Source organism: Coloeus monedula (genome assembly GCF_965178545.1).
Source record: "Coloeus monedula genome assembly, chromosome: 11".
NCBI classification, from domain to species: Eukaryota; Metazoa; Chordata; class Aves; order Passeriformes; family Corvidae; genus Coloeus; species Coloeus monedula.
Window position 1 is genome coordinate 16,541,731 of NC_138791.1, and position 26,197 is coordinate 16,567,927.

Sequence of the window (26,197 nt, forward strand, 5' to 3'; positions counted from 1 at the left end):
ACAAACTCAAGTGTCTTTCTGATTTTTTTATTAATAAATACCTTAACAGCACCAATGATACTTGAACATAACCTTGCAATGCTGTGCACGGCAGTTGCTTGGGGACAATGAGGAGACACGTCTGTATTTTCATGTACAGTTGATAATTTTCTCCTTTTGTCTTTCTTGTAAACTAATCCATCTCTTCCATATTTAAAACCTTTCATAAAATTGATCAAATCAATACCCAATAAGAGGGAAATGCTCATTTTCATCTACTGCCTGCTCTGGTTTAAGGTGACTCAGCAAGTCTCAGGACTGCTACAACTTAAAACCAGATTGTTGTGGTTCCTTTAAAAAATGTTTTTTCTCTGCAAATATGTGTACACACATGTTGAAAACAAGACTTTTAGCCACCTTAAAGTTCCATGTGTTTGGAAGTACACTAGCTTGAACATTTTGACAACAAAACCAGGGAAAAGTGTATTTCTATACATCAGAGATCTGTACATGAATAAGCATTTATACAAATATAATCCACCAAATATTGGCTTCTACATACAATTCTGAAATACGGTGATTCATTTAGATTTCCTAACCTTCAACCATGCTGGCACTAACAGGAACATTTCAGGCTGCTTTAACACCCACAGAGTATGTTTTTTTTATAAGGTGGGCACAGATTTCTCTTGCTGTATTTGCACTTAACTTATAAATAAATTAAGTGGTAAAGTGAAGCTTGAACAACATAGTCTGTGGTGTAGTAACATCAGCAACTGCAAGTTCCTGGCCATCCACAAGCCCCAGTTCTGAAACAGAAAGAAAAGCTTAATTAATTTAATTAAACCCATGTGCTTTGCCTTTTTTTTTAATTTCAAAAAAACCAAAAAAGTTAGGAATGCTATTCCCACCAACCATAAGTATGATGAAATAAAGCTGCAAACAGCTCGTTGGCTAAATTAATATTAATCTAATTTAACCAGGAAACAGACCTCGTCAAGAAATACATGTAAAACTCTACTGAAGTATGTTTAATTTACAGCAGTTATCAGGTTGCTTTGTTGCATCTACCTGCACTTCACCTTTAAACAACTGATATACCTGGGAAATATGAAAGTAAAATTGAATGAGTATTGAATGTAAAAGGACAATGAAGCATATTCTACTCCATAATGCAAGATAAAGCTAAACATCCATACAGAGGGGTGAAACTGACTTTCTGTAACTTGAGAATCTACACCTGACAGCTCCATGATACCTTTTAGTGTCTTGGAAAGATTTGGCCTGGTTCGTTCTTCAATTGAAGCTACTGTCTGCAAATTAAAAAAAAAAAGGGAAAAATATTTTCTTTCAAATTCAGTAAATGTAAATTCAGATTATTAAAGACAATTATATGTGTTCAGATTACCTGTAAATAAAGTGTTTTATTTCCCCCATACATAGTTGCTGTGATAGCAGGAGATTTCATCTGCCTATAAATAAAACATTTAAAAACAAACAAAACACAAACCAGGCAATCAGCTCAAAAATACATTTAGAAAATACGATTTTTAAACACTAAACTAACAAATTATCAAGTAAGTCAGAATGGTTGCAACTTACAATGAAGCATTATTTGTCAAGTAATCCAGGATCTCCTGCAATTTAGCTGATGGGGAAATCTCTATGTTTTGGGGAAGCTGGCTGCAGGCTGGACAGTTCTCCTATCACAAAACGGCACAAGAATACACATTATGTTAAATATGATTTTAGAAATGCTGCTACTAAGATCTCAAAAGTGTTTGTGTTGTGTTTTTTAAAAGTTCTAGCTCTAGAAATATTAATAGTTGCAAATATTAATGACAAAACCCATTTCCTTCTGAAGTCTGTCACTGATTGACTCCCAATAGCACTCAGGTATTTATGAATGACAAATTTCGTCTAAATCCAATACCACCAATTTTTCAGATCAATTTTTGCCATAACCTCTTTTTGGTAAGATTTGCCCATGAGTTGTCTTAGGTTTGAGGATCTTTTTTTGTAGTTCTACTCTGCAGAAGTAGCAGACCAGTAACATTGTAGTTTCCACTTTTAAAACTTCAGAAATATTATCATTCAGTGCTAGGGGCAAATTGATTCAATGCTGAGGTTCAGAAATACGCACAACTGCATAAATACAAATCAAGGAAACAACCCTTCCAGCTTTTAATGGCACTAACCTTTCTTTCAGCTTCAAAACTGTATGTGTATAATCCATCCACATCATTGAACACCAAGTAGTTGTTAAGAGGAACATATGCACTGTAATGACAAATATGTCAGTGTTGATACATGGCATTCTGCTGGAAAACATGGCTGTTATTAATAAGAAATTAAATACCTTGTGGCTATTTTAAAAACTTCCATGGCACAAACAGCTGGAATGAGAAAAAAAAAACAAGACAATTTCTTCACCTTCTAGCTCTATCAGACATGCAGACATTAATGCACACAGCTGTACCAAAGAAGTGACAAAAAAAAATCAAGTATTACAATCTATAAAGAGAAAAATAAACATCTGAAGGCAGCAGGCTGCATTAACACCAAAGATCTGGCACTAATCTGAGACTATGTCAAGCTGTGTTTTTCAGTTATTTTTTTCCCCAGTCTCAAATGCTTTTGCTCTCTCCCAGAGTCATAACATGTATCCAGTCATACAGTTTCCCTATGGAAAACAGAAATGAGACTGTAAGAATAGATCAGACACATTTAAAAATTACTATTATCCTCCCCAAGTTCTCAATTCTGAAGTGTTGTCCTACAAAACTCTTAAGTCAGTAAAGCAGAAGTGAAATGAGCTCTTTCAGCATACCTGCAATTACTGCATTTGTAGAAGCTACTGCTGGAATAATTCGTTTAACCACCCCTGTAAAGACAAAACATAGAGCTCTGGGTTTTCCAAGAAATTCTATTGAGAGACTACTTTTAGATAGAATAATTTCAAAGGGTGGGTCTGAAGGTACTTTAAAGGGTCCAGGAATTTCTGTAACAAACGGGTATAATGGCTCCAGTATCTGGGCACTTTTTTTATTTCAGGAATGGATCAAGCCCGTTGAAAAAAGGCAGCTATCAAGCAAAGAGAACTACTGAACAAACTCTAAATGCAAGTATTCTGTATTTAGCACTGGAAATTAATTTAAAACTCTGTTCTATTCCTGTTTAACTGGAGAAATGCATAAAGGAAAGACAGTTGAGTTTTCATTTTGGTTAGTGTTTAAAATGCTGATGAAATGAGCAACAGCATACTGCACTTGCATGTGAACAGAGGCATGGACAGCAGAAGAACAGATGCTATAGATTTAACCAGCCTGAACTGGCACAAAATGTTGCTACTCCTAAAAAAGACAATCAAGTCCTTTTGTTCCTGCTCTTTGACCCAGCAAGAGTGGTCACCGTGTAATGTAAACTGTGGATCTGCTCCAAGTTAAAAATAAAATGGCAAAAAAAATGTTCCGTTTTGTCCCAGATAAGTTCCTCTGATTCATCATGAATGCCTGAACATCTGATTCGTCATAAAAATATTTGTGCTGGCACAGGAAACAAGCTGCTTGTTACTGTTTTAAGGGCGAAGAGAACTCTTTCTCAGCACAGCTGCCAGCTTAATCATAACAAATACAAAGAATGCCAATCCAGCCCAGGTGCAAATGCCACAACTAGGTAAAATGCCACCCCCTTACCTTGGGTGAGTCTGTAGGTAACACCTTTAATATTAAATTGTGATGCTCTTTCTAAAGACTTCTGGTAAATCCACTGTATATGTTCAGGGTCATCCCCATCCAATGCAATACCTTCTACAGTAAAGAATTTACAGATAAATTGCAATTACAAAAGTTCTTCAGAAACACAGCATTCTTTTTGTCTAAAAAAATCCCTTTGTTTTAATTTGAAATGAATACCCCCTGAAGCTATTGAAACTAGACATTTTAAATAACCAAAGTATTATTTTTACAAACATTTTTAGTTTTAACACACCCTATACACAAACTATAATCACTGCACATATTTATAGAGCTGCTACAGGTTACATTTTCGTTCGGGAAAGACACTGCAGTGTGAGAAACATGAGCAAAGATGGAACTGGAAAGTGAGTTCAAGAAAAGAAAATCCATCTCCAGCTCAGAGGAGGCTTAAAGCCAACATGACCATCAACCACACGAGGTTAAGGGACAGGATTGCATTATTAAAAGTATACACCCAACTCAAGTTAATTAAAAGGAGAAATGTTCATTTAGCACCAGCACAATACACTAATTACCTCCAAAAGGCTGCTCCTTTGGCCACTGTAATATCCTGACATACTCAATGCAGTGCTCTGGCAGTCTGGGCATGGATGCAATGGTGCACATGGGAAAATTGACCTGGTTGGGCAGGGGAGGAAAACCAGAAGAAACCATGATACACTAGGCATAGCACGAGGAAAAGAAACCAGAAAATGAGAGGACTATGAAAAATGAATGAATTCACTGGCTAAATTACCTGTGGTGGATAAAGCGCAAGTGTGCATTCAACACATGCTGTCATACCAGGAATAATCACACGAACATTTCCTTTGAAACCTTCTGTCCCTCCATCTATTAGAGGTATGATGGAGCTTGGATCCAGGACACCATCTTCATAATGCAAAAATGACATCTAATGAATAAAGGAAGGGGTTGTTGGTTTTTGTTTGGTTTGATTTTTTAAACAAGTTGCAGGAAGAAAAAAAAATCCTAACATTTTATTCTTACTGGTACACCATAATATTGAAGTTTTAATACAGACTTTATTTTAGGGGTGCATAGTATATAAAACACTACTTATCTGTCAGTGCACAAGACTTTATCAACCTCCTTCACTCTCTACCTCCTCCCCTTCCTCCCCAATAAATGCTATTATTTGCTATATATGTTCTTAGAGTTCATCAAAACAAATGGTTGGTTGGTTGGTTGGTTGATTGGTTGGTTTGAAGGATTTGGAGGGTTTGATTCCCGATTTTTTGGTTTTGTCTTTTTATTTTTTTTTAATAGAGGTAGATACTCCAGATCATTGTTTTATAAACAAATTCACAATGGTAAAACTACCTAGTTTTTTTTCAATGACCAGTTTTCTGGTCATTGAAAAAATACTGTTTGGGTAATGAAGAAAAAAATCACAATGGGAGCATCCAGAGAAGCTCTGGAACTTTCCTTCTTGATTTTCAAAAGCTGACTGCAGAAGCAATGTAACCTAACTTTGAAACTACCCCTGTGAGTCACTGCACAAATATTGGCTAACACACCTCAAGAAAAGGGCAGGTAAGAGAGCTCACAGAAAGAAAACAGAAATAGGTACAGTAAGCTGTGAGTTTCAACAGCCCTCATTCATTTAAATGACACATTCTACACAAGTATGTTTAATTTCAGTTATCTAAACTCAAGCAATAATCAGGCATTAAGAAGATTGAAGACTTTACCAGCATGCCATTTATCCATCTTCTTGCAATTATAGAGTCCAGCCCACAAACAATAATATGAAACTCTAGGGAGAAAAAAACATTATTCAAAATCTATACTAATGCAGACTTCCTAAGACAAGCAAAGTATTCTGTCCATAACAGGGACAGTGACTGTAGCTTAGCTATCTCCCCTAGATTACCTGTATCACAGATGTACTTAAATTTTGTCTATGTGTTACTTCTATTTCCAGTATACTGCGGAAGACTAAAATAATTAGCAAGCAAACTACCAGGAAAAGCAGTAAGCAGCAACATCTGCAAGGTTCCCCTAAAGCACCAAGTGGGTGTTTGTCAGGCAAACAAATTCCACTTACGTCGATAGAAGCTTTCATCCATGTCTTGAATCTTTTTAAAATATCTGAATGCAAACCCAGTAAAGGAATATATTTTTAGTTAAGTTTACTGTTTTCTATTTGCTAACCTAAAGCCAAAATATTATCTAATTTATTACTGTAGTTCTATACAACACCTCCTAAAAAACTATGTGATCTGAGAGTCAAATTCCCACAGCTGGAGCTGTAACATCTCACAAAACTAGTAAAGAGCACAGTGGAATTGTCACAAATGGGAAAGCTCAGCAGGTGAAATATTTAGGAAGCTCAAAACACATGCTCTCACAAAGTCCTCTATCAGTAAGTACTGCTCTATGTTTATAAACTAATGCCTCCTACCAGTACTTATGCAAAACTCACCGGTGAATAATTCCAGTACCTCATTGAAAACTGCACCTGAATAAAAACTCAATGGAAAAATACAAAATAATTTCCAAGCCTTTCCCATGCAGATTCCCTGTATGCTAATGGCACATAGAAAGAATTTTCAACTCACCAGCTGAATGAATGTGTTCTTTATTGTATGAGAAACAGGATGGCAGCAAAATACTTCAGATACTCTTACCACCTACAGAGTTTTCTAGGATATTGAAGCCCTCAGGGCTTCTCTGTGAAAGGATACGGTACAACAGCACAGTCGGGAATGCGGCTGTTCAGGAATTCCGCTGCAACTTCTGCTTTTGGTCGCCCCACATCCTTCGGTCTGGGAAAAACCCAAGCAATTCCAAATGCATTATTTTAGCAGATTTTGTCTTTCCAATCTCTGCGCATTGCAATACCGAATTAAGTGGCTAATCGTTACTTTAGGACAATTTATTGATATGGATAATACTAAGGCATCCAACCCAAATCATTCCATGATCCCTTTAAAGCATCAGATATGAGAGCCTCAGAATTAACTACAGTTATCAGCACCAAAAAAAATCCAATGATTTTTCACTGTACTTGGATGAAAAAGGTACCAGAAAATCTGAAACCTCCATCTGTGTGCATTTATTCCTTGGTGTCACCTTTTCCATTAGTCATTAGCTGTACTGGAATGGCAAGGAACATATGTTGATTTTCTTCATGCCACAGATCCCAAAACAAGAAGGAATCAAATGCAACATTTAGTTAATTCTGAGTACTATTGTGACATGAAGGCCCAGTAATCTTTACTGACAGCTTGTCCAACCAAAATAATGAACATATTAACATGTTTTATTTGGGTACATTCAAAACAAGTTAAGCTGTGAAAATGTAAAATTATCACTCACCGAAACAAAAACTGTCGATTAAGGTTAGAAACATCTATAGTATCCATGTCAATAACATGGATCTGTCTGAAGCCAGACAGTGCCTGGGAAAAGAGAAGGTCAGCTTCATTTAATGGGAAATTAAATGCTTACAAAGCTCCAGAATTCACTCCACATGCCAAAAAAGCAACCTCTGGAGGAACAAATGTATTTGCTCCTCATTGCCTGTGCAGACAGGTACATGGTCATTCTTTGTTCAAAGGTGTTTTGTTGGGCTGCTAATGCTGGCATTTAGACAGATGGAATTAGTAACATTTCAACAGCCAAAGACAATGTCCTCCTGAAGGCAATATTGCTTTGGCCTACCTAATCCTAACACAGGGATGCCAACAGTAGGCTGATCTATAAGGGGAAACTGCAGGATTTCCTCACAACTGGGATAAATCAAAAGGATCCATTAGGGAAAAAAAGCACAGAATTTAAGCAAATACCATAAGCACTTCCCTGCTTGGTGGGAACAAAAAAACGAAGTTTAATTCCTTTAAAAGGCTTTTAAAAAATTCCTTTTAAGGTTTTGGACATAGACTATTTTCACAGTTGGCATAAATGAATCTGGCATATTGACCCAGAAATCACAGTTCAAAATAAGGCAGCATTCCTCATGGCATTCAATGCTGGAACAGAAGGCAAACACCAAAATCATCTCCCTAACTAAGAATACACCGAACCTCTGACAGAAACTCTGCCTCATCTCCATTTGCATGCAGGCCATCACTACATCTGGCAAATAACTTTACAGAAAAGTTAACTTAAAACTGTATTGTGGGTCTGATCTGAAAAAGTAGTGACATCTATCACACACAAAGAAACAATGTGAACTGCAGTTAAAGGGAAATGAATACTGTAAAACATAGGGTTTAGAGAAATGAGTTGTGATATTCTGAAGTGACCAAAAAACTGAGTCATGTACAAAATATGTTTTTTCCTTTAAGACTCAATCTTTTTGTATATATAGATTTTGAAATTTTTCCCTTTACATTTTCTGAACAAACAGAGCTATCCCACGCAGAGTAAGGGATGGACAGAAATCCTTGTTCTTAAATAGAAACATGGGAAAGTAGAGTAATAGTCCAAAGTACCAAACTCAAATGGGATCATAACAGTGATACACTGAGATGAATATGAGTGCTTGTGAGGATAAAAACCAAAATAAAAAGAAATTAAACTACTGCATTCCAAACAACACTTCCTTGTACCATTATGAGCATGATTTGTTCTTAGTTGACTTCATTTCCCTAGATCTGGCAATTAGGGAAAATCACCAATATCAGACTGGATCTAAGGCTGCACATTAACTTTTGGCTACTTTTCATAAAGAGCAGCCTGTTGTCCCTCAAGACAAGCTCTGAGATAGCTGAATAAATAACATGCAACATATGAAAATACCACCTTTCAAGTGCATTCTTCATGTTTATTGTCTGTATCAACACCTATTTTACACACGTTGATTAGTACTTAGAATTCTAATAGCTATATACAATCAAAACTGCAATATTAGCCAATTAAAAAATACAGTTTTGTCAAGAGAATTAAAAAAAAAAAAGAGAAGATTCTAAGAAGAAAAGGGTTAAAACAGAGTAATTACCAGATTTTTCAGGAGTTCACATCCTAATCCTCCTGCTCCAATAACTAGTATTTTACATGTGCTTAACAAAAAATCAAGGGCCTGCAGAAAACATGAAACAAAAAATTAATACAATTTGCCCTTTGTTTCATGACCCTTACAAATGTGTTACCATAAATTTTCAGTGCCTAGTTTTCAGTGCCTAGTGAGTTACAGATAAAACAACTTTGCATTAGCAGGAGCAATTACATATTGGACTTTAATCAGTTGTTCACTTCATGCAGTTCCTATATCCCCACTTGGAGAAAATCAAGACCTTTGCTGATATCAGTATATTACTTTTGTATTACTTTTGACCATGAAAAAAGCAAGGTCCACTCTTATTATTATTTGGATTAAGGTGATAATGCTTTTCATCTTCAAGTATTTCACTGATACATAATACAAAATAAATCTAAACAGACACAGACAACTTTGCTGGACAAAAAGAATTGAAAATTTTAAGCATATAACTGCTTTCTGTGAACTGTTCTACTTGAGCCCAGCCTCCAACTAGTGAATAATTGAATAGTACATTAAAAAGGTAACAGGAAAATACTTTCAACCATAAGGTCTGAAACAAAATATACAATGAAAGAAAAAACACAGGAGAAATACTTAGAAGTCTACCCTACTACACATCTTACCCAGTTCTCAAAGTACTCGTATTAACATTAATTTCTTCTTTAAGTACAATAAATTCCTCACTGTATAAAATTACTTAAAAATGGAGAGATAAATGCTGCTATTTTTCATGTGAAACTCAAAAAGAGCATAATTCATATGATGTTAAATATTTATATATGATGACAGCAAGCTTGAAATTGACAGTGTACAACTTAAAAATACAAAGTTATGAAAAGAACACAACATATTCTATGACCATAATGTTCAATTGATTACAACACAAGCTTTACATGAAGCTGTAGTACTCACACATTGCTGGTGGTCAATTAATGAACCTATTCACATTAATTTGCAACACACTCTACAGATATTTGATTGAAATTAAGTCTTTCTCACTTGAGTGCCTGGCTCGAAATCGGGATGTGTGAATGGTCCAGATCGCTCGAGGAACTTCTTTACATGGTTCCAGCGACCTTCCCAGTCTCCAGAGTCCCCACACCCACCATCAACAGCCATTCTGCACAGAACACAGTAAATTCAGCTGCAAAATCAGACAGAAAAATGCCACACCTCCAACTTTCTACACAAAGACCACCTAAATTATTGACCATTCATACAAATGCATCTGCATATTCTTTATGCCTGTAAGTTGTGCACATGAGCATTTGCATGAGTGGGTTTTATTTGTGGAACTAGAAAGCAATACTATAAATATGCACAGAGGGGAAAAACAACCCAGGCATTTCAATAAACCCACCAATTTAACTGTTACTAGTAAAAGTTGACCTGCACTGAAAAAAGGGTCTAGTCTTATTACTTTTATTTCCCTCATATTTGAAGAGGACACAGGAAGAGAGCTTGTTCCTTTAGATTTTGAGGGTGATGGTTTTTTCATAAGTCAAGTCTTGTATCTTTTTTTGACAGACTCATCAGTCTGTAACTGCAATTGTGAGGCTCTGAATAAATTACAGCAACGTGCCCCAACATCATCCTCTGAATTTTCAGGGTAGTTTATTTAAATAAATATTTAAAAAATACATGAATCTTGAATGTTCTTCACCCTCAAATGGTACCATGGAATTAGAACCGCCCCATTTTTCAGTCACCCATGAGCCTGTCTGCAGTAACAGTCTCACTTGAAAAAAAGGAATGTTTGTAGTTATCTTCCTTTAAATTTCCAATGCAGAATTTTACAGATTTTACAGATTTTTTTCTCCTTTTGCAGGTCACTTTTAGTAGTACATAAGTATAGATTTAAATTCTTAAAAGACTTACTGGAATAGTTCAAAATCAGCTCTCAAGTAATTTTCTACTATACGATCAACACTTGCTTCCCTATTAAATAGGAGTTCCACTCAATAAATATGATTACACTCTATGTTAATATAAAACTAAGTTCGTTATAAACGAGCTCTGCAAATCATGAGTAGGAAAGGATGTGCCACCACTGATAAAGTGTTATCTGCTTTCTCCTATGAAACACTATGAAAAGCACTTGTCTGATAACTGCTGGGTAATGTTTAGAATTTATTACAACTTCCTCGTAACTCATCTCAAAATAAAAGGTAAATGTGGTGAAAACATCGAGAGTGAGTTCCTTTATCTTCACAGAATTCAGGACATGGATAACACAGCATGCCTATAGTAACTTAACTTACAGGCAACTGATTTTGCAAAAAATTTTCATTAACAGTGAAAAACTTCTCTGAACTGCAGGAATAAATAAATCATAATTCACCTGTGGGGTCCCTGCCCATGGCAGCAGGTTGGAACGAGATGATCTTTAAGACCCCTTCCAACCCAAACCATTCTAGGATTCTATGAAATTTTGATTGCAGACTGAACTCTTTCCTAGTTAACTGTTGAGGGAAGTTACTTACTACATGAGCAGTCAAATAAGACCTACAAAAATTATTTGAATTCATAATGGTCTTTTGACCTGAGCTGCACTTTTGTACCTCCCCCAGTTTTCATAATAATGTGAAAATACACATATTCCACATAATGGGAAATGGTGTAAATAAACACAACACTCCCTCTGCAGAACCCCTCATCTGTTGTACACCAGATTTCAGGAGGTGCATTAAGCACTGACTTGAGCAAATAAAATGGGTCAACAGACATCACAAAAACTGCTTCTATGGATATTACAGGTTTTAGCTTTTCTGGAAATGAGTGTAGAAGCTGCGTTTGGTGACACTAATAACAATTTTTTTCATTCTTTTATATAGTCCCTATAAACAGCCATTAAGCAGCAGCACTCTTTTTCTGTTTAGATGTGTATTTCTGTTTAGAGACATATCTTCCTTCCTAAGTGATAAAAACGATAAGATCTAGTTTCACTTTTGCAATTATACTACAGTTTGCTTTTTAGAGGGTTGGACATTGTGGAGATCTGAAAAACATCAGTAACTTAACCTGAGATTTTATGTTTTATTTCAGAGACCATTTTTTCAAGTGTTTATTTTTTGTGTTGTAACAGCATGACCAGGTATCAAAAGAGTTTAACAAAATTCTTATTTATTTCATTGAGTTGTTTTCATTTTAAATTTTGTTTCATATATCAGAGCACCACAGTCCTTATATTGCTTTAAGCTCAGACTTTTCCCTGCCAGCTTCACATGTCCAAAGCTCCATGCTTTTGGGGGACTTGGCATGCACCCCTCCCATCCAACATGCCCAGGCAATGTTGTGACCCTCATCCCGACACACATGCACTGCCAGTGCCCAGGCAGGCCTGCCTGGTGATCCTGGGGAAGAGGGACACAAGCACATGGAATGGAGTAAATTAAGGGATGTAAGCAGATGATGTTAAAGATTTCTCAACATTAGTTTTCACGGCCTTTAAGGCAGGTGCGTAGATTTTAAGAGTTTTAATGTGCAGAGACAACTGTTCTGCAGTCTGAATTTTTAATTTTCAGCCAAAACTTAAGTCACCTGCTTCTAGCCTAGAGGCCCTCCCAGGTCCCTGACCGGCAAGGCAGCTTTTCCCCCTCTCGTCACCAAGCTCCTCAGCACACCATGCCAAGCTGCGAGCCCGCAACTCCCACCCCGCTCCGGGGCAGCCCCTTGCTCCTCTCCCCGGGAGGTTCCTCTCTCTCCCCGAGCCCACGCTGCTCAAGGGCCCTGCCCCACCTACGCCACCTTTCCTGAGGCTCCCTCCTCCCTGCCCGCGCCTCCCGCGGGCCCCGCAGCCTCCTCCCAGCCCTCAGCTCCTGCGGGGCTGCGGCTCGCCCTCACCTACCCCCGGCCCAGCAAGCGCTGCCCCTGCCCCGCTCGCCCGCAGCCCCGCACTAACCCATCCGCCAGCAGCTCCTCTAGCCTCCTTCTTTTCTTCTCCCTAAAAGAGAGAGAATAAAAGAAGGGTCAGTATCGCGCTACAGAGACCGGGGAGGAGGGAGAGGGGACCCCGGGCCCGGGGCAGGGCCGGCCGAGCACACACATACAGGGCACTTACGGTTCCTCACCATCCGCCATAGTTCCCTCTGCTTCCCACAGTGCCCCGCGAGGGGCGGGGCCGGGCCCGCCGGGCTGAGCGCGGCCCGGGGGTGGCGATAGCCGCGATAATCGCCAAGGATACACGGCGGGGACCCCCTCCGGACACCCCCGGTCTCTGAGACAGAGGCTCCGTCCCGTCCTGCCTGCCCGCACCCGAGGGATTTCCCTGCGCCCACCTCTCTGATGATCACAGAGTCATGGAATGGTTTGGCTTGGAAGGGACCTTAAAGCTCATCTTGTTCCACCCCCTGCCATGGGCAGGGACACCTTCCGCTAGACCAAGTTGCTCCAAGCCCCGTCCAACCTGGTCTTGGACACTTCCAGGGATGGGACAGCCATCTGGGCAGTTTCTCTGGGCAACCTGTGCAGAGGCCTCACCACCCTCACAGGAAAAAATTTCTTCCTAATATTTAAACCTACCGTCCATCAGTTTGAAGCCATTCCCCTTTGTCCTGTCACTCCAGGCCCTCGTAAATAGTCTTGCTCCATCTTTCCTGCAGCCTCCCTTCAGGTACTGGGAGGCCACAATTAGGTCACCACAGAGCCTCCTCCTCTGCAGGCCAACCCATCCCAATTCTCTCAGCCTTTCCTCGTAGCAGGGCTGCTCCATCCCTTGAATCATCTTCGTGGCCTCCTCTGAACTCAGAACTTCCTGGGACCCATGGAGGCCATCCTCAGGGACAAAGTGTGTGGAGATCATGGTGCCTGAAAGCTTCCAGGAGGGCTGGAACTCAAATGTGATCAGGCTCGAGCTGGACGTTGCCAGCCACAATGGCTTTTGCTTTATCAGCGCTCCCTGGGCAGGGGCTGGACAGGGACCGCGCATAAACCAGAATGATCGCAGGCCAGGAAGCAGATGAGCAGAACTAATAGAGATTGTGCTCAAGTAGGGATGTAAATCCTCTATGGACTGAGCTGCGAGAAGCAAGTGCCAGCCTCTTACTGCTATATTACATTTTGAGAGGGATTTTGATGCTTGGCGTGGTAGTGCATCATACCTGTGATGCTGTGTGATGCACAGACAGCCTGTGCTCGAGCCATGGTGGTTGAAGTGTGACAGCCTGAAAACACAAGCGTTCCAACTGGGGTCAAAACAACAGCTGCTGGCACCAACCTTTCCCTCCAAAGGCATGGTCATCCTGTTGGCCATTTCATGAGCTCTCTGAACACAGAGTCTGGTTTAGAAAGGAGACATTGTTTAATCTGCGCAGGGTGCAAGGCAGAAGTTTCCACAAATCAAGCACCCCAAGGGGTAAAATGTTCCATCTATTCTATAGTAAAATTTACATGAACACGCCTATATAATACATATTCTCCGCCTTCCTAATGCATATTTATTTAGGTGATGTAATCTTAGGTAATACCTGAAACCCAAAGTTCTTTTCTTCATTAGGCAAATTCTTTTATAGAAATTATCAGACGACATCAGTTACGTTTTCAAAAGGTGAGAAAATTCAGCCTGAAGACAGAAAATTCAGCTCGAAGACATCAACCCCACTAGCAGAGCCCCCTGCCATGGGACGCCCCGCAGTGCCTCCTTGGCTGGGGCTGACACTTTTCGTGGCGCCCTCCCCACCCATCCCTTGCTTCACAGATGATGCCAAGTGGCTTCGCCACGTGAATGCTCAACGTGCATCACCTCTTGCCGAAGGAACAATGAATTTACAGCGATTATTGACAGCAGCCCCTGTCAGCTGCCAGCCCTGGGCGGTGACACACGCCGGTCGCTTGTGCTGCTTCTGCTGCTCGTTCGCTCGCGGGTTCAGCAGCGCGGAGCGGCGGCGCCGGACCAGAGCGGGGCCGGTGTCGGTGCCGCTGTCGGTGCCGCTGTCGGTGCCGGAGCCGCCTCGGGGCGGTGCCCGGCGCTCCCGAGCCTGCGCGGCGGCGGCGGCGGCCATGGAGGTGCAGGTGGCCCCGCTGCGGGCCTGGGACGATTTCTTCCCCGGCTCGGACCGCTTCGCCCTGCCCGACCTCAAGGACATCTCGAAATGGAACAACCGCGTGGTCAGCAACCTGCTCTACTACCAGACCAACTACCTGATGGTGGCCGCCGCGCTCGTCTCCATCGTGGGGTCAGTGCGCGGCCTCGCGGTGCGGCCGGGCAGGGCCGGCGGGCCGGGGCGGGGTGGGGTGGCCCCAGTCCCCGGGCGGGGGGCTCTGCGACCCGGCCCGGTGCCACGGGAAAGGTCCCGGCCAGCCCCGGGCGGGATGTGAAAGTACAGGGGCGGGGGAGCTGCCTTTTCCCTTTCTCCTTTCCCCCTTTCCCCCCGTTTCCCCTTACCCTCTTTCATTCCCCTTTCCCCTTTTCTCTCCCCGTCCCTCCTTAAACCTCTGGTGTCGTTTAAAAATGTAGAGGCCTGGTTTACAGCCTCCCTTGGCGGGGGGACTCGGCAACAGTCGGGTTTGTGATGTATTGGTGGGCTCTGACCGGTCTGAGGGCTCCCTGTTATCCCCCTTTTCCATGCGCTGCCTCTTCAGCCCTGTGCCCAAGGCGGAGGCTGCGGACACCCCTCCTGGCAGAAGGCAGCGATGCTTGCAGTGCAGGATGTCGCTGTTCGCGGAAAACGGAGCCGCATCCCGCACAGCGGGGTCTGTGCTTCCTCCTGAACCTGCCCAGTGGGGCTGCTGAGGCTGAGACACGCTCAGCTTTGAATTTAAAAAAATGCATAGATCAATTCTGCTCTCTCTTACAGTTCTAAAGTAATGTTCAGGGCAAGCCATTCTTATTTCTGAGCTAGCTCATACTGTAAAACTTTGCTATAAAATAAATAAGGTATCCCTTTATTTCGTTTGGGTGGGCAGGATTGAGACCTTCAAGGTAGGACCATCTGCTGGTACAATGTTGTGTCACACCTAGCATTCCTGAAGGGAATCAGGAAGTAACCTTATAATCACCTTCTGAAACAAAGGCTATGTGACTCTTATTTCAGGTACTGCTCTAGGATATTTGGCCAGAAAGCTCTTAAGCAAGACATGCAGCAGAAACTGATGATTAAGATTTTAATATGGAAACTGGAATACTCCACTCTTCTCAACAAAAAGTGCGCAAATGCTTAAATTGGAGAATTGCCCAGCCACTAGGCCAGAGTGGCTTTGGCTGAAGTACATCTTATCTCTTATGTTGCAGAGGCTTAAAATGATTCCCCTAAATCAATTTTTTTTTTTTTTTTTGGATAAGCATTCTGCATCCTGTTAGGGCTTCTGAAGCTGTTGACCCAGCATCTAAGTTGGTAACGATTCAGTGGCTCACAAGGAGCTTTGACCTACCTGTGCTCTGTGGAAGGATAGGCTCAGAATCCTGCATTCTCTTCTTGATGCATATGATGGTTTCAGGTTCGGCATAGTGGCACAGGCTTTGTTCTTGTGGATTTTGGTGAGGATATGTTGCAGTGATCTTTACAGACTAGTAGGCTGGCAAAATGAGACTTCCATGGTCTTGCTGTTCTTGTGCCACTTCGTTTTAGACTTCACATTACCATTGTTTAGCAGCACGATGCTGTAGCCAGTGCTTGATGAACAGGTAAAGCACAGTGTCCCTGGAAAGCAGGGGGATGCTCTTCTGCCCAACAAGGTGGGGAAAGAATGTAAACAATTTTGGTATCTCCAGCTGGAAAACAGGATGGCAGCAGCTTTTACTCACCCTCCTAAATTGCTCCTTTTGAACTCTGATTGCTTTTCTTCAGATCAAGGGGGATTTGTCTCCCACTTATTTCCTACTAATGTGCTGAGGTAGGAGGTAGAGGAGGAAGAGAGGCACAGAAGATGGAAACTAATATCAGAGCTGGAATTACAACATCTTAATATTGAGCGATAATGCTCTGTGTTGAAAACTTATGGATGAACAAGACCTGAAGCGGGATCTTTATCTCAAACATTTTTTTTATTGCATGTCTTAGAGTCTTTGGTATATGATGAACCTGATTCTTCTAACACAGAAGTAAAATTGAACGGGAGACGAACTCTAAAGGAAATGGGATAATACCTCAATAGAGAAAAAAGTATCCATTTCTTTTAATAAAAATATTTTTCATTTGGCCAAACTGTGGCTTTGGGAGAAAGGTAAAGAAAGTTCTCCTGATAAATTTAAATTGATGACTAAGTTGTCTTGCACTTCATTCTATAATGGGCAGGAACCCTGAGTGATAAATGATGAATCATGGCTTTTTAGGAACTCCAGGGCTGTGTGCAGGCCTAAGGGCAGGATTACTGGAACCACTAATGTAGTGGTCTTCCTGTGATCAAAACTAAACTTAGCCGATGACCAACTCTACCTGCTCTTAAACCATCTAATTATATAGACAGCCTTGAAATGCAAAGATAGTATTTTCAGCTGTTGCAGTACTTGGTAGCTGTGGTTGTACTGGGCTGATACAGAAATTGTAGCCTAGAGCTGATACTGGAAATACAGTGCTTTTTGCCACAGCTTTAGTTTACTGCCTCACCTACAACAAAGCTGACCTCTGCAGTCTTTTACCTTCTCTCCACAAGGTATGGAATAACCTTACCATGACCATAGCAGAATTTTAATGGTCTTTACTGCATCGTGTCCCTGCCTTTCTCCCTCCATTTGCCTTCTCCCATAGCTACTGTTACCTGTAAATGAAGCTCTGTGCTTTGCAGTAATGCAAATTTTACTTTCAGCCGACAGGACTGGGTATAAAATAATAAATCAGTGAACAAGAAACTGAAACTCCTGATTTAGAGCCACAAATACAGGTAGCAGCCACACTCACTCTTCCATACTCCCTCCCTGCAAGTTCCTTTAAGAAGGACTCTGGACTTGTCTGCTTTTTCTTTTTTTCCCCCTACAACTCTGTTGCAGTAGATTACTGACAAAACCAAGATCTTGATAAAATGTGCCCTTTCTCCCGATTATAGAGGAACTGGACTCACTGTTCTTACCCTGAGCCAGGGCCCTGCCATTGTGAGTCCTGTATAACTTTTATTAAAATCAGGGCCTTCAGGGCCTCCCACATCTTGCAACTTCCCTCAAACAGTCAATTTGGTTAATAAGTGAAACTTGTCTGTTCTTCCACCTACTCCAACAAGGCCTCTCTGTCATGTAGTTCAAACTTAACTGCTTTAAATTAATGTAATTTCATCTAGGCTTTTGTTGCCATGTACTTGCGAAAAATTAGCTTCTAAATCTGACAGTTTTTAAAAAGCATGCTGAATTTCAGAGTGCTGCATCAGTGCTCATTCTGTCTTGGAATAATGTTCTCCTTGCAGCCTGAGGTTTGATGTCTCTTTCCTTTGCCACTTCTTTAAAACATCTACTGTCCATCTGTACAACCCCAGCAGTCAACAACTGTGTCATATTTTTTTTCCTTGTTTCTTCCCCAGACCACTACCTTAGCTGATGTCCTTGAAGTGATTCCCTTTGCTGAAACAAAGACTCCAGAGCAGCAAAATGTTAAGTTTCTCTCATGCCTGATGAAAGATTGAACGAGCAAAACGCATAATTTTAAAACATGTTGCATAACATTGGTGCATAACTTCATAAAGGTCTGGTAGTTCTTCAGGCAGGAATCTGTCTCCTGTTCTCAAAGCTGTGCAAGTGAGCAACAATAGGTACAGAAGCATTGCTAAATCCATGGATGCTGAGGGCTATCCCCTGAGACAATGTGCTATTTATAATTTTATGTGTTACCTGTAGTTAGAGTTGTATACCCTTAGTGAAGCTCAGAGTATGGGGAGGGAGGAGGCAGAACTTCATCTTTCAAGTTATTTAAATTAATGCAAATGAGGAAGGAAGCATTTTAGTGCTCTAACCTGCCCAGTGCTTGGGCAGGGGTGGAGCAAAAGGCCTTTTAAGAGGGAATTTCATGCTTATTTCAGCCTAACTGAGCTGGTCTAAATAAAAAAATGTTCTCAATGACTGCCAGTCTCAGCGCTGGTCACATGCGAAAGAAACAGATGTGACAGCAACTGCTGAATAATCACCCCAAGACAGTCATCTAAAATGGAGATGATAGGAGGATGGAGCTATCTTGCTTTTGCTTTTTATGTGGCCTATCCTATTTCTGGGCTTGTGCTGCCTGAGGCTACCTGTCTTGCACAAAGGATGTGCCTCACCAAGCTCTTTTTTCCCTATGCTACAGCTGTATGTCCTCCCCCTCTCCTGCTGTAAGGCTGTGCACAAGTGTGCAGGTATGAAACAACCTGACAAGAAGAGGTGATGTGATAACTCACTGAAAGCAGAGCTTCTTGTGTTTTCCTGCTCCTATGTGAGAACTCTAACCTGTCTCGTGATGCATGTAGGGCAGAGCCTAGAAATACTAATTTAGTTTAAAAAAAGAAAGTATTTCATCTTCATCTGTTTCTGCTGGCCAGGGGTAGCTGCCAGTACTTCTTCCCAAACACCCTGAGCATGTCTGCTCTCCTGAGGCTGCTTCCACCAATACAAAGTGTCCCGTGCCCCTGCTTGACACAGGACAATGCTGTGCAGGATGTTTCTTTTCATGTATGTTTTCCCTGTCTCTACTTTGTATCTAGGCAGATGCTGAAGGAAGCCTGGTATCTGCAGGGCAGCAGGAAACTGAATCTGGGTGATGGCTTTTCCTTGTCACTTTGTCCCAGCTGTACTGGAGGTCACAGCATCCCACCAGGGTTGTACCTTGTCACCACAGAAAACAAAGAAGGTCATCCAGCCAGGGTGCTCTGGGCTGTTAGCACCCCCAAATGCTGTTAGTCTTGCCACGCTGACTGCTTTCAGGGTCAGAGAAGTTAGTGGGTTTTACATCCAACCCTGAAAGAGTTTTTCTTCCCCTAAGTCATCTGAACAGTGTAAACTCAAGTCACCATACCCTTGCCATGCTGATAGTTCTGTGCATTGCATTCTTAGGTATTTGAGGTCTCATAAATCCCTGCTAAAGGGAATTATATTTAGAAAGTATCTTGTAACATACTTAATGGCCGGTCACTTACCTTTTCTCTGGATCTCTGAAAGATTTCCAGCCACCTTGCCTGAGCACAAATTTGTCCTCTTGTGTTCTGACCTCTGTATAAATAAGGCCAATATCGGTGTTGGTGGTTCAACAGTAAGGTGATTTCTAGAGCTGTTACACAGCTCTCTTTTTCCCCAGTCTCTGGTGTTCTAAAATTACATATCCCTGTTTTTTCCTTTTTAGTTTTTAGCTATTGTGTTACTGAGAGCAGCGTGCCAACAGATCTGAGTGAAACTGGATAATGGAGTTCTGCTTTCCTGAAAAATGCCATTGTTGTAAAAGGATTTTTTATATATGAATTTCTAGGATAATCTTAGTGCTGTAAATTACGCTGTGGGCAAGTCAAGCAATAAAGGGTGCAAGCCAGCACTGTAATCACCAGTAGTGAAGTCTATGGACACATGGCTGATAATTTGAATACTGGTTTTCAGTGGCAACTGCAATCCCCATCTGTGTTCATGTGGCTCTGAATGCCTTCACTTGATACTTCTGTTAACTGTTCCCTTGTACACACTGGAATGCAGCCCACTTCAGAAAACATGTAATTCAAATCACTTTCCTCACAAAAGAGGGATCTTCTGAATGCATTCTCCCCTCACCCCACTTCATATCCCTTTCAGCCAGTCAGTTATACAGAACCTGTGCAATACCAGAAAGAAATGTAGAGCAGAGAAGTCTTTGGTCTCTTCCTTATAAGTAAGGAGGCATGGTTCTTCACCACCAGTTTCTGAAGTTGTAATAGGAGTAGCGGGAAACGTAGGGATGATATGGCTTTGAGAGTATTTTCCAGGCACATGGAAAATGTAGAGTGGAGCTCTGCCTAGATCTTTGTTACTTCCAGGATTATCTTGTCCCTGTATTTTTAGCAACAAAAATAGATTGCTGTGAGTTGTGTAAGTCTGGCCATTTCAGCTACAAGACAGCTGAGGTGTGGAGGTGAATTCTACTTTAAGAATCTCGTATGTCCAGTAGTACATATATAACCCAGGCACCAGTGTGGTCCAGTCATGAGTCACCCTCCTCCTGCTGCAAAGGAGCAAGACAAAACTGATTTCTTTCCAGAGCAATGCCGTTCAGTTTTTCCAGCCTGGAAACTTTAGATTGACAATTCAGAGCTAAATATAATCTGGCTAGCTACAGGGAGTGACTCAAATGCAACAAGCAAGTCTGACCTGTTACCACTTCCAAAAAGCCTGATTGGCTTTTCAGCATGAGTAGCAGAAGCAGGTGGGGAACTACTCTGAATTTTAATCTTTTTATGTCCAGTTGTCCCATCTCCTCTTGGCACAACTGACTTGAAGAATCAAGAGCCAGTCCTTGCTCTGAAATAATTCTTGGGGGTTCTTCCTGCTCCAGGAAAATGCTCCCTAGCACTGCAGGTAGAGCATTGGCAGTACCAGTCCTGCAGCAGATTTCTTCTGCCTGGGCCGGATATGAAGCACAGACCACAAACCATAACATCCTCCTTGGCAGTGGGGAGGAGTGGTGAATCACTGGGCCTGGTAGCTTTGGAGCAGCAGGATGAGCTGCAAAGTGTGCAAGAGTAAACCTTGGGCACGTCTGGCTTTATCAGGGTGGTGTCATGCTGCTGCCATAGTTGTAATAGCCCAGAGGCCTCAGCTGCTGTGTAATCACATCAGTGCATGTATAAGCCAGAAAATTGGAATGCTCATGAATTCACATAACTTAATACTATGTAAGTGAAATACCGTAGATCCTGGACTCTGTGTGAGTACAGAAACAAGCTCAGCAAAGTCATTGCTGAGAGCTTGATTCTGAACAAGCTCTAAATACTTGGGAAAGTGGCTTGAGCAGATGATGCTCTTGCCTTCTTCCAAAAAAGGGAGTTGCTGTTTATAGTCCAAAGCTGATCCATTCAATGGCTTGGTTTGCTTGGAAACTCTGATAACAGTAACAGAGCACAAACCTCAGCAGTGACTCTCTTGCCAGGCCTGGCTCTTCTTCCTGTAAGGCCTTTATCCCGTACTCCAGGTCCTTCTGACTCTCAGGCATCCTTGCTTGGGACTGGGCTTCCATCTGTTATGCTGACAGTGGCAGGCTCCTTCTGCAGGTTCATACAGTTCTTTTGTTTGAATGTAAACCAATGAGAAGGTTTATTCAGAAATGAGAAATAGTGAACTAACTTCCTTTACTCAGTGTTCTACCTTTCCCATTTTGCAAACCCAGACAAGATACCATGAAGAGCTAGTTCATCCGAAGGCATAGCCTGAGCCTGGTTTTGGTCATGTGAAGGGACAAGATCAGTCAATGTTGTCTCCATCTTCTGTCTGGATATGCTAACTCTGGGTGTGATATCAAAAGAGTTGACTGCAGAGGTAGGAGGGGCCCTGGTAGGAAGTGCTTCTTTGATGACTTGCTGCAGAAACTCAGCATCCTAAGCTAAGCTCAGGAAGAGAACATAAAGACAAAGATTATCCAAATTCAGTGCTAAGGGTTCCTTGTTCAGTTGTACTTTTTACTTTAGCTCCTGTTAAAGACCTTGGTGAGGGACAGCAGAAACTGCCTTTTCAATGCCTTACCTCCCTAGTAACGCTACCACTGAGCTGGCTGATCCTATATGGACACAAGTCAGGAAGCTTGTAAAATTGAACTCTTTGTTGTTGTTGTTTCCTGTTTTTTCCAGGTTTCTGAGTCCCCTGAACATGCTCATTGGTGGCACTGTGGTGGTGCTGGTGTTCCTGGGGTTTGTGTGGATGTCACACAACAAGGATATACTCCGCAAGATGAAGAAGCAGTACCCAACCACGTTTGTCGTGGCCATCATGCTGTCTAGCTACTTCTTGATCTCCTACCTGGGAGATGTCATGGTGTTCATGTTTGGGATCACACTTCCTCTCCTCTGTAAGTGTTTGTTCTCTTCTCTGTGAGCTAGAGGTGTGTGACTTGAGCTTTCTCAAACAAGTCTGCAGAGTGTAAGTCAGCTGTTAACTTTGCTATCTCTGCTTAGATGGTCCCCAAACAGAATTGGGAGGGGACACAAAGCTACACAAGCCATCTTTAGTGTTATTATTAAATGGGTACCTGTGGTACTTAAGCAGCCATTGATACGTCATCATCTTCTGAAGGTGCTGGGATGTGTCTTAAGTGCTGCAAGAACTATGCATTCCTTGGGCAGTAACAACTAATGAGTGTGTTTCTGTCATGCAGTGATGTTTGTCCACGCTTCCCTGAGGCTCCGGAACATACAGAACAAGCTGCAGAACAAGATGGAGGGGATGGGTTTGAAGAAGACCCCGATGGGCTTCATACTGGATGCTCTAGAACAGCAAGAGGATAGTATCAACAAACTGGCTGACTACATATCTAAAGTGAAGGAGTAAGCAGCTGCAATGTGGCATTTCTGCCTGTTGCAGGAATGTAGTTGCTATTTACTATTGTTCAAGCTTGCTTTCAGTTTATGTACAAAACAGGAAATGCATGTGGTACAGGTTAATAGTTGCAGGATACAGGTATTCCAAGGTCTTCAGGGCTCCTCTAAGAACATAAGAACAGCAACTCTTTTTCTATTGTATAGCAAAATGTTTTGGTGTTTACACAAATTCATACTAACTTAACCATGTTTGCTTGTCTCTTCTGCTCGGGGTAGAGGAGGAAGAGATAGAAACCTATGGAATGCAGTCTCTCAAACTGTCTTGTAGCAAATTGGTCTATTAAAGCAACATCCCTTTCATCTCAGTTCTAAAGTATTGCAGTTTAGCCAGGTTATGCTGGGTGTCACCTTCAACCTGGTGATGCTCAGATGAGCTGAAGTGTATCAAAAGCAGGTATCTCTTGCGTCCTCCAAATCCCTCCCTTGAGTGCTCTGTATTAGTTACCAGCTTAACTGGCACATGGTAAAACTGTGCAGTGCTTGTATGCAGTCTGGGTTCCCGTCCTCACCTCACAGCCGTCCTTTAGCAGCCATGGGACAGTCCAAGTAGCTGTAAGCATGAAGAGTATCCATGGCACTGCCTGCCCGTCCCAGTAACGTTTATCTTCAGGCTCTCCGAAATCCTCATCTGTAGAACTGCTCCCTTCTGCAGGAGAGCCAAACTTCCTTGTGTACCAGCTAAACTCTGGCCAAGCGTGGGAGAAAAATAGATAGGTTGGATGAGCTGGGTTTCTACTCCACTGATGTTTTTAAATACTGCTACTTTAGGACTTACCTGCTTTAGTCTGCACAGGCTGTTTGTAGATGGAGGTGTATGTGTGTTCTTGAGCGTGGATCATCTTTTTCTTTCTTCTCACCCAGAATGCAAAGATACAGGTCAAACATGCATCTGTTGACTCTGTACTTCCAACACTCATCAAGGAATAAACTGGATTTCAGGTTTACAAGTAAAAGCAATAAATGTCAAGATACAATTTTTGAAAACCCATTCCAAATTCATGAAGATATTTGCCTGTTAAAACTCCTGATGTTGAAAGCAGTGTGGGGGATTCTTTTATATATACACAACTTAACTGCCAGCTCTGATGGAATCGTCTTGATAACAGGAGCTTACCAACAACAGGGGGGAAAGTTGTTCAGGTGAGACTCCATTTCAAATATTCTTGCATTTCTCTTTTTTAACCAAGTAATTAATTTAACAAAAAAGCAAAGATCCTTGAAGTTGAAGCTTTTATGTAACTTGCCATGCTGTTTTCATAGTAAACTGTGTAGAAATCTGAACATGTCATTCCATTTAAGTGTTAAGGTGATCAGTATTTATCAAAAATGTCTGTATATTCCAGCTGAAGAGTCAATGGCCTGTTCCTCACTTGTAGCGCATGGTCTTTGTTTTTTGAAAACTGTTTCCACACCTAAAGAACATAGTAGCCTATGACTTCATCATTACAGTAGCATTTTAAAAACTGCACAGTTATGAAGAAAAATAAATTCTAATGGTTGGAAACTTCAGCTTGTGTCTGTGGTTGGGGTAGTGGGACATCCGCTGTCACCCTGCGGCTCGTGCCACAAGCCCGTGCTGGGGATTAAGCTGCTGGCTCTGACTGCTGTGTGTCTGTGTCAGCTTTGTTGAGGCCCAAGGGACCTCTGAGCTGAAATGTTACAGCCTTGCTCTTGCATCCTTAAAATGGCTGCTCTACAGAGGTGGAATACTTATGGTATTTGTTCATGCAGTTTTGGTCTCTTATGTAACTCAGCTCTACTTAACTGGGATTTCACATGTCTGTTAATTACCTGAGAGGGATTTCTGCTTGTAGGATTACTGGGAGCTGTGCCTTGAGCAGTACTAGGAAGCCAGCTCTGCTGCAGTCAAACTAATGGTGTGATCTCTGTGTCTGCCTCCCTCCTCCTGTGATCACTGAGAGGCTGCTCGGTGGGAGAACATGGATCAGAGCAGGGATTCACAGATCCTGCTCTATCCACCCTGGAAATTCATGTTTGGCAGCTTCTGGGTGTAGCAGTAATTGGTGCCTGGCAGCTTGAATTGGAGATTGTAAAGCACTATATTATATATTCTTTTGTGCTTTCCCTGTCCCAACTGCTGCAGTCTGAGCTGCACCAGCCTGGCCTTGAAGCCAGTCTGGAGAGTAGCGTGCTCCAAGAGCTTTCCTGGGGAGTTACTTGGTGCATTTGTCACTTGCTGCTGCGCTCCGTGCAAGGGCTTGGTTGCAAGTACCAAGCTTCTTCCTTTCCTACTACTCTCCTTTACAAAAAGAGGGCTGCAATGAAAATTGCTTCTGTTTTTTATGTCACTTCCTTCTTACATGATACTTTAAAGCTACTTGCTCTCTCCTGGGCAATACAGAAACCAGCTTTCCTGAGTTTGGGGCATTATATTTGCAAACAGAAGCAGAGCTGAGGAGCAGCTTTCCAAGTTTGGAAGGTGGATATTGGAAAGAGACCAGGTGACAGGTACCAAAAGGACAAGAACAAATGAAAATTTGAACAAGTGACAGTAGAGACTACTTTAGATTCAAGAGATCCTGGACATTGCTGATACTACAGGACTATTGAAATAAACATGGGAAGGGGGAGCAAGGTGGGATTGGGATTTAGCTGCCAAGGGAAGGTTGCTAAGGGTTACCACTCAGAGATTAACTCACCTGAAGGAAATCCTGCCAGGAGCTACAAAGCTGTGCCTTTGGATCAAGTAGCTACAGGAAGGCTGGGGAGCTGCATTTTAGCACAGGGAAAGCCTTTCTTCTTTCCCTATGCCTTATAGCTTTAAAAAACAAAGAAAAAAAACCCCAGAACAATTGGTCTCTTGTGTATGTTTTTCACAAGAGTGTGACTTACCTGTAGCTGCTTTACAAGAAGGACGGCAGAAGAATTTAATGTGATTATACAGAGGGAGGAGAAAAAAAATTCACAAAAATATTAAGGAAAAACTAAGTTGTATATATACAGGTTTTACCCTTTCAAATCCAGCCCTGCCAGGATGTGACATGCTATTCACACATCATACTAGGAGGAATTA

At 41.8% G+C, this 26,197-nt stretch overlaps 2 protein-coding genes across 4 annotated transcripts; one reads left to right on the top strand and one right to left on the bottom strand.

Annotated features, from left to right (window-relative positions):
* Window positions 1–15: 15 nt before the first annotated feature.
* Window positions 16–12,828, bottom strand: UBA3 (ubiquitin like modifier activating enzyme 3). Of its 3 annotated transcripts, none has more exons than XM_082288765.1 (18): window positions 12,785–12,828; window positions 12,626–12,667; window positions 9,724–9,844; window positions 8,683–8,763; window positions 7,059–7,141; window positions 6,425–6,505; window positions 5,785–5,828; window positions 5,429–5,493; window positions 4,474–4,629; window positions 4,253–4,355; window positions 3,675–3,788; window positions 2,810–2,863; window positions 2,339–2,375; window positions 2,178–2,259; window positions 1,582–1,682; window positions 1,388–1,451; window positions 1,238–1,292; window positions 16–788 (listed from the first exon to the last, which is right to left on the bottom strand). In XM_082288765.1, exons 1-18 carry the CDS (start codon window positions 12,802–12,804, stop codon window positions 700–702), a joined length of 1,392 nt encoding a protein of 463 aa, XP_082144891.1. In that variant the 5' UTR covers window positions 12,805–12,828; the 3' UTR covers window positions 16–699. The 3 variants fall into 3 exon arrangements, with proteins under 3 accessions (XP_082144891.1, XP_082144893.1, XP_082144892.1); XM_082288767.1 differs by having other exon boundaries at window positions 12,774–12,817; XM_082288766.1 differs by lacking the exon at window positions 12,626–12,667 and having other exon boundaries at window positions 12,785–12,807.
* A 1,801-nt stretch (window positions 12,829–14,629) lies between these two features.
* Window positions 14,630–24,672, top strand: ARL6IP5 (ARF like GTPase 6 interacting protein 5). The gene is made up of 3 exons (XM_082288869.1): window positions 14,630–14,897; window positions 22,417–22,634; window positions 22,941–24,672. Exons 1-3 carry the CDS (start codon window positions 14,722–14,724, stop codon window positions 23,111–23,113), a joined length of 567 nt encoding a protein of 188 aa, XP_082144995.1. The 5' UTR covers window positions 14,630–14,721; the 3' UTR covers window positions 23,114–24,672.
* The last annotated feature ends 1,525 nt before the right edge of the window (window positions 24,673–26,197 follow it).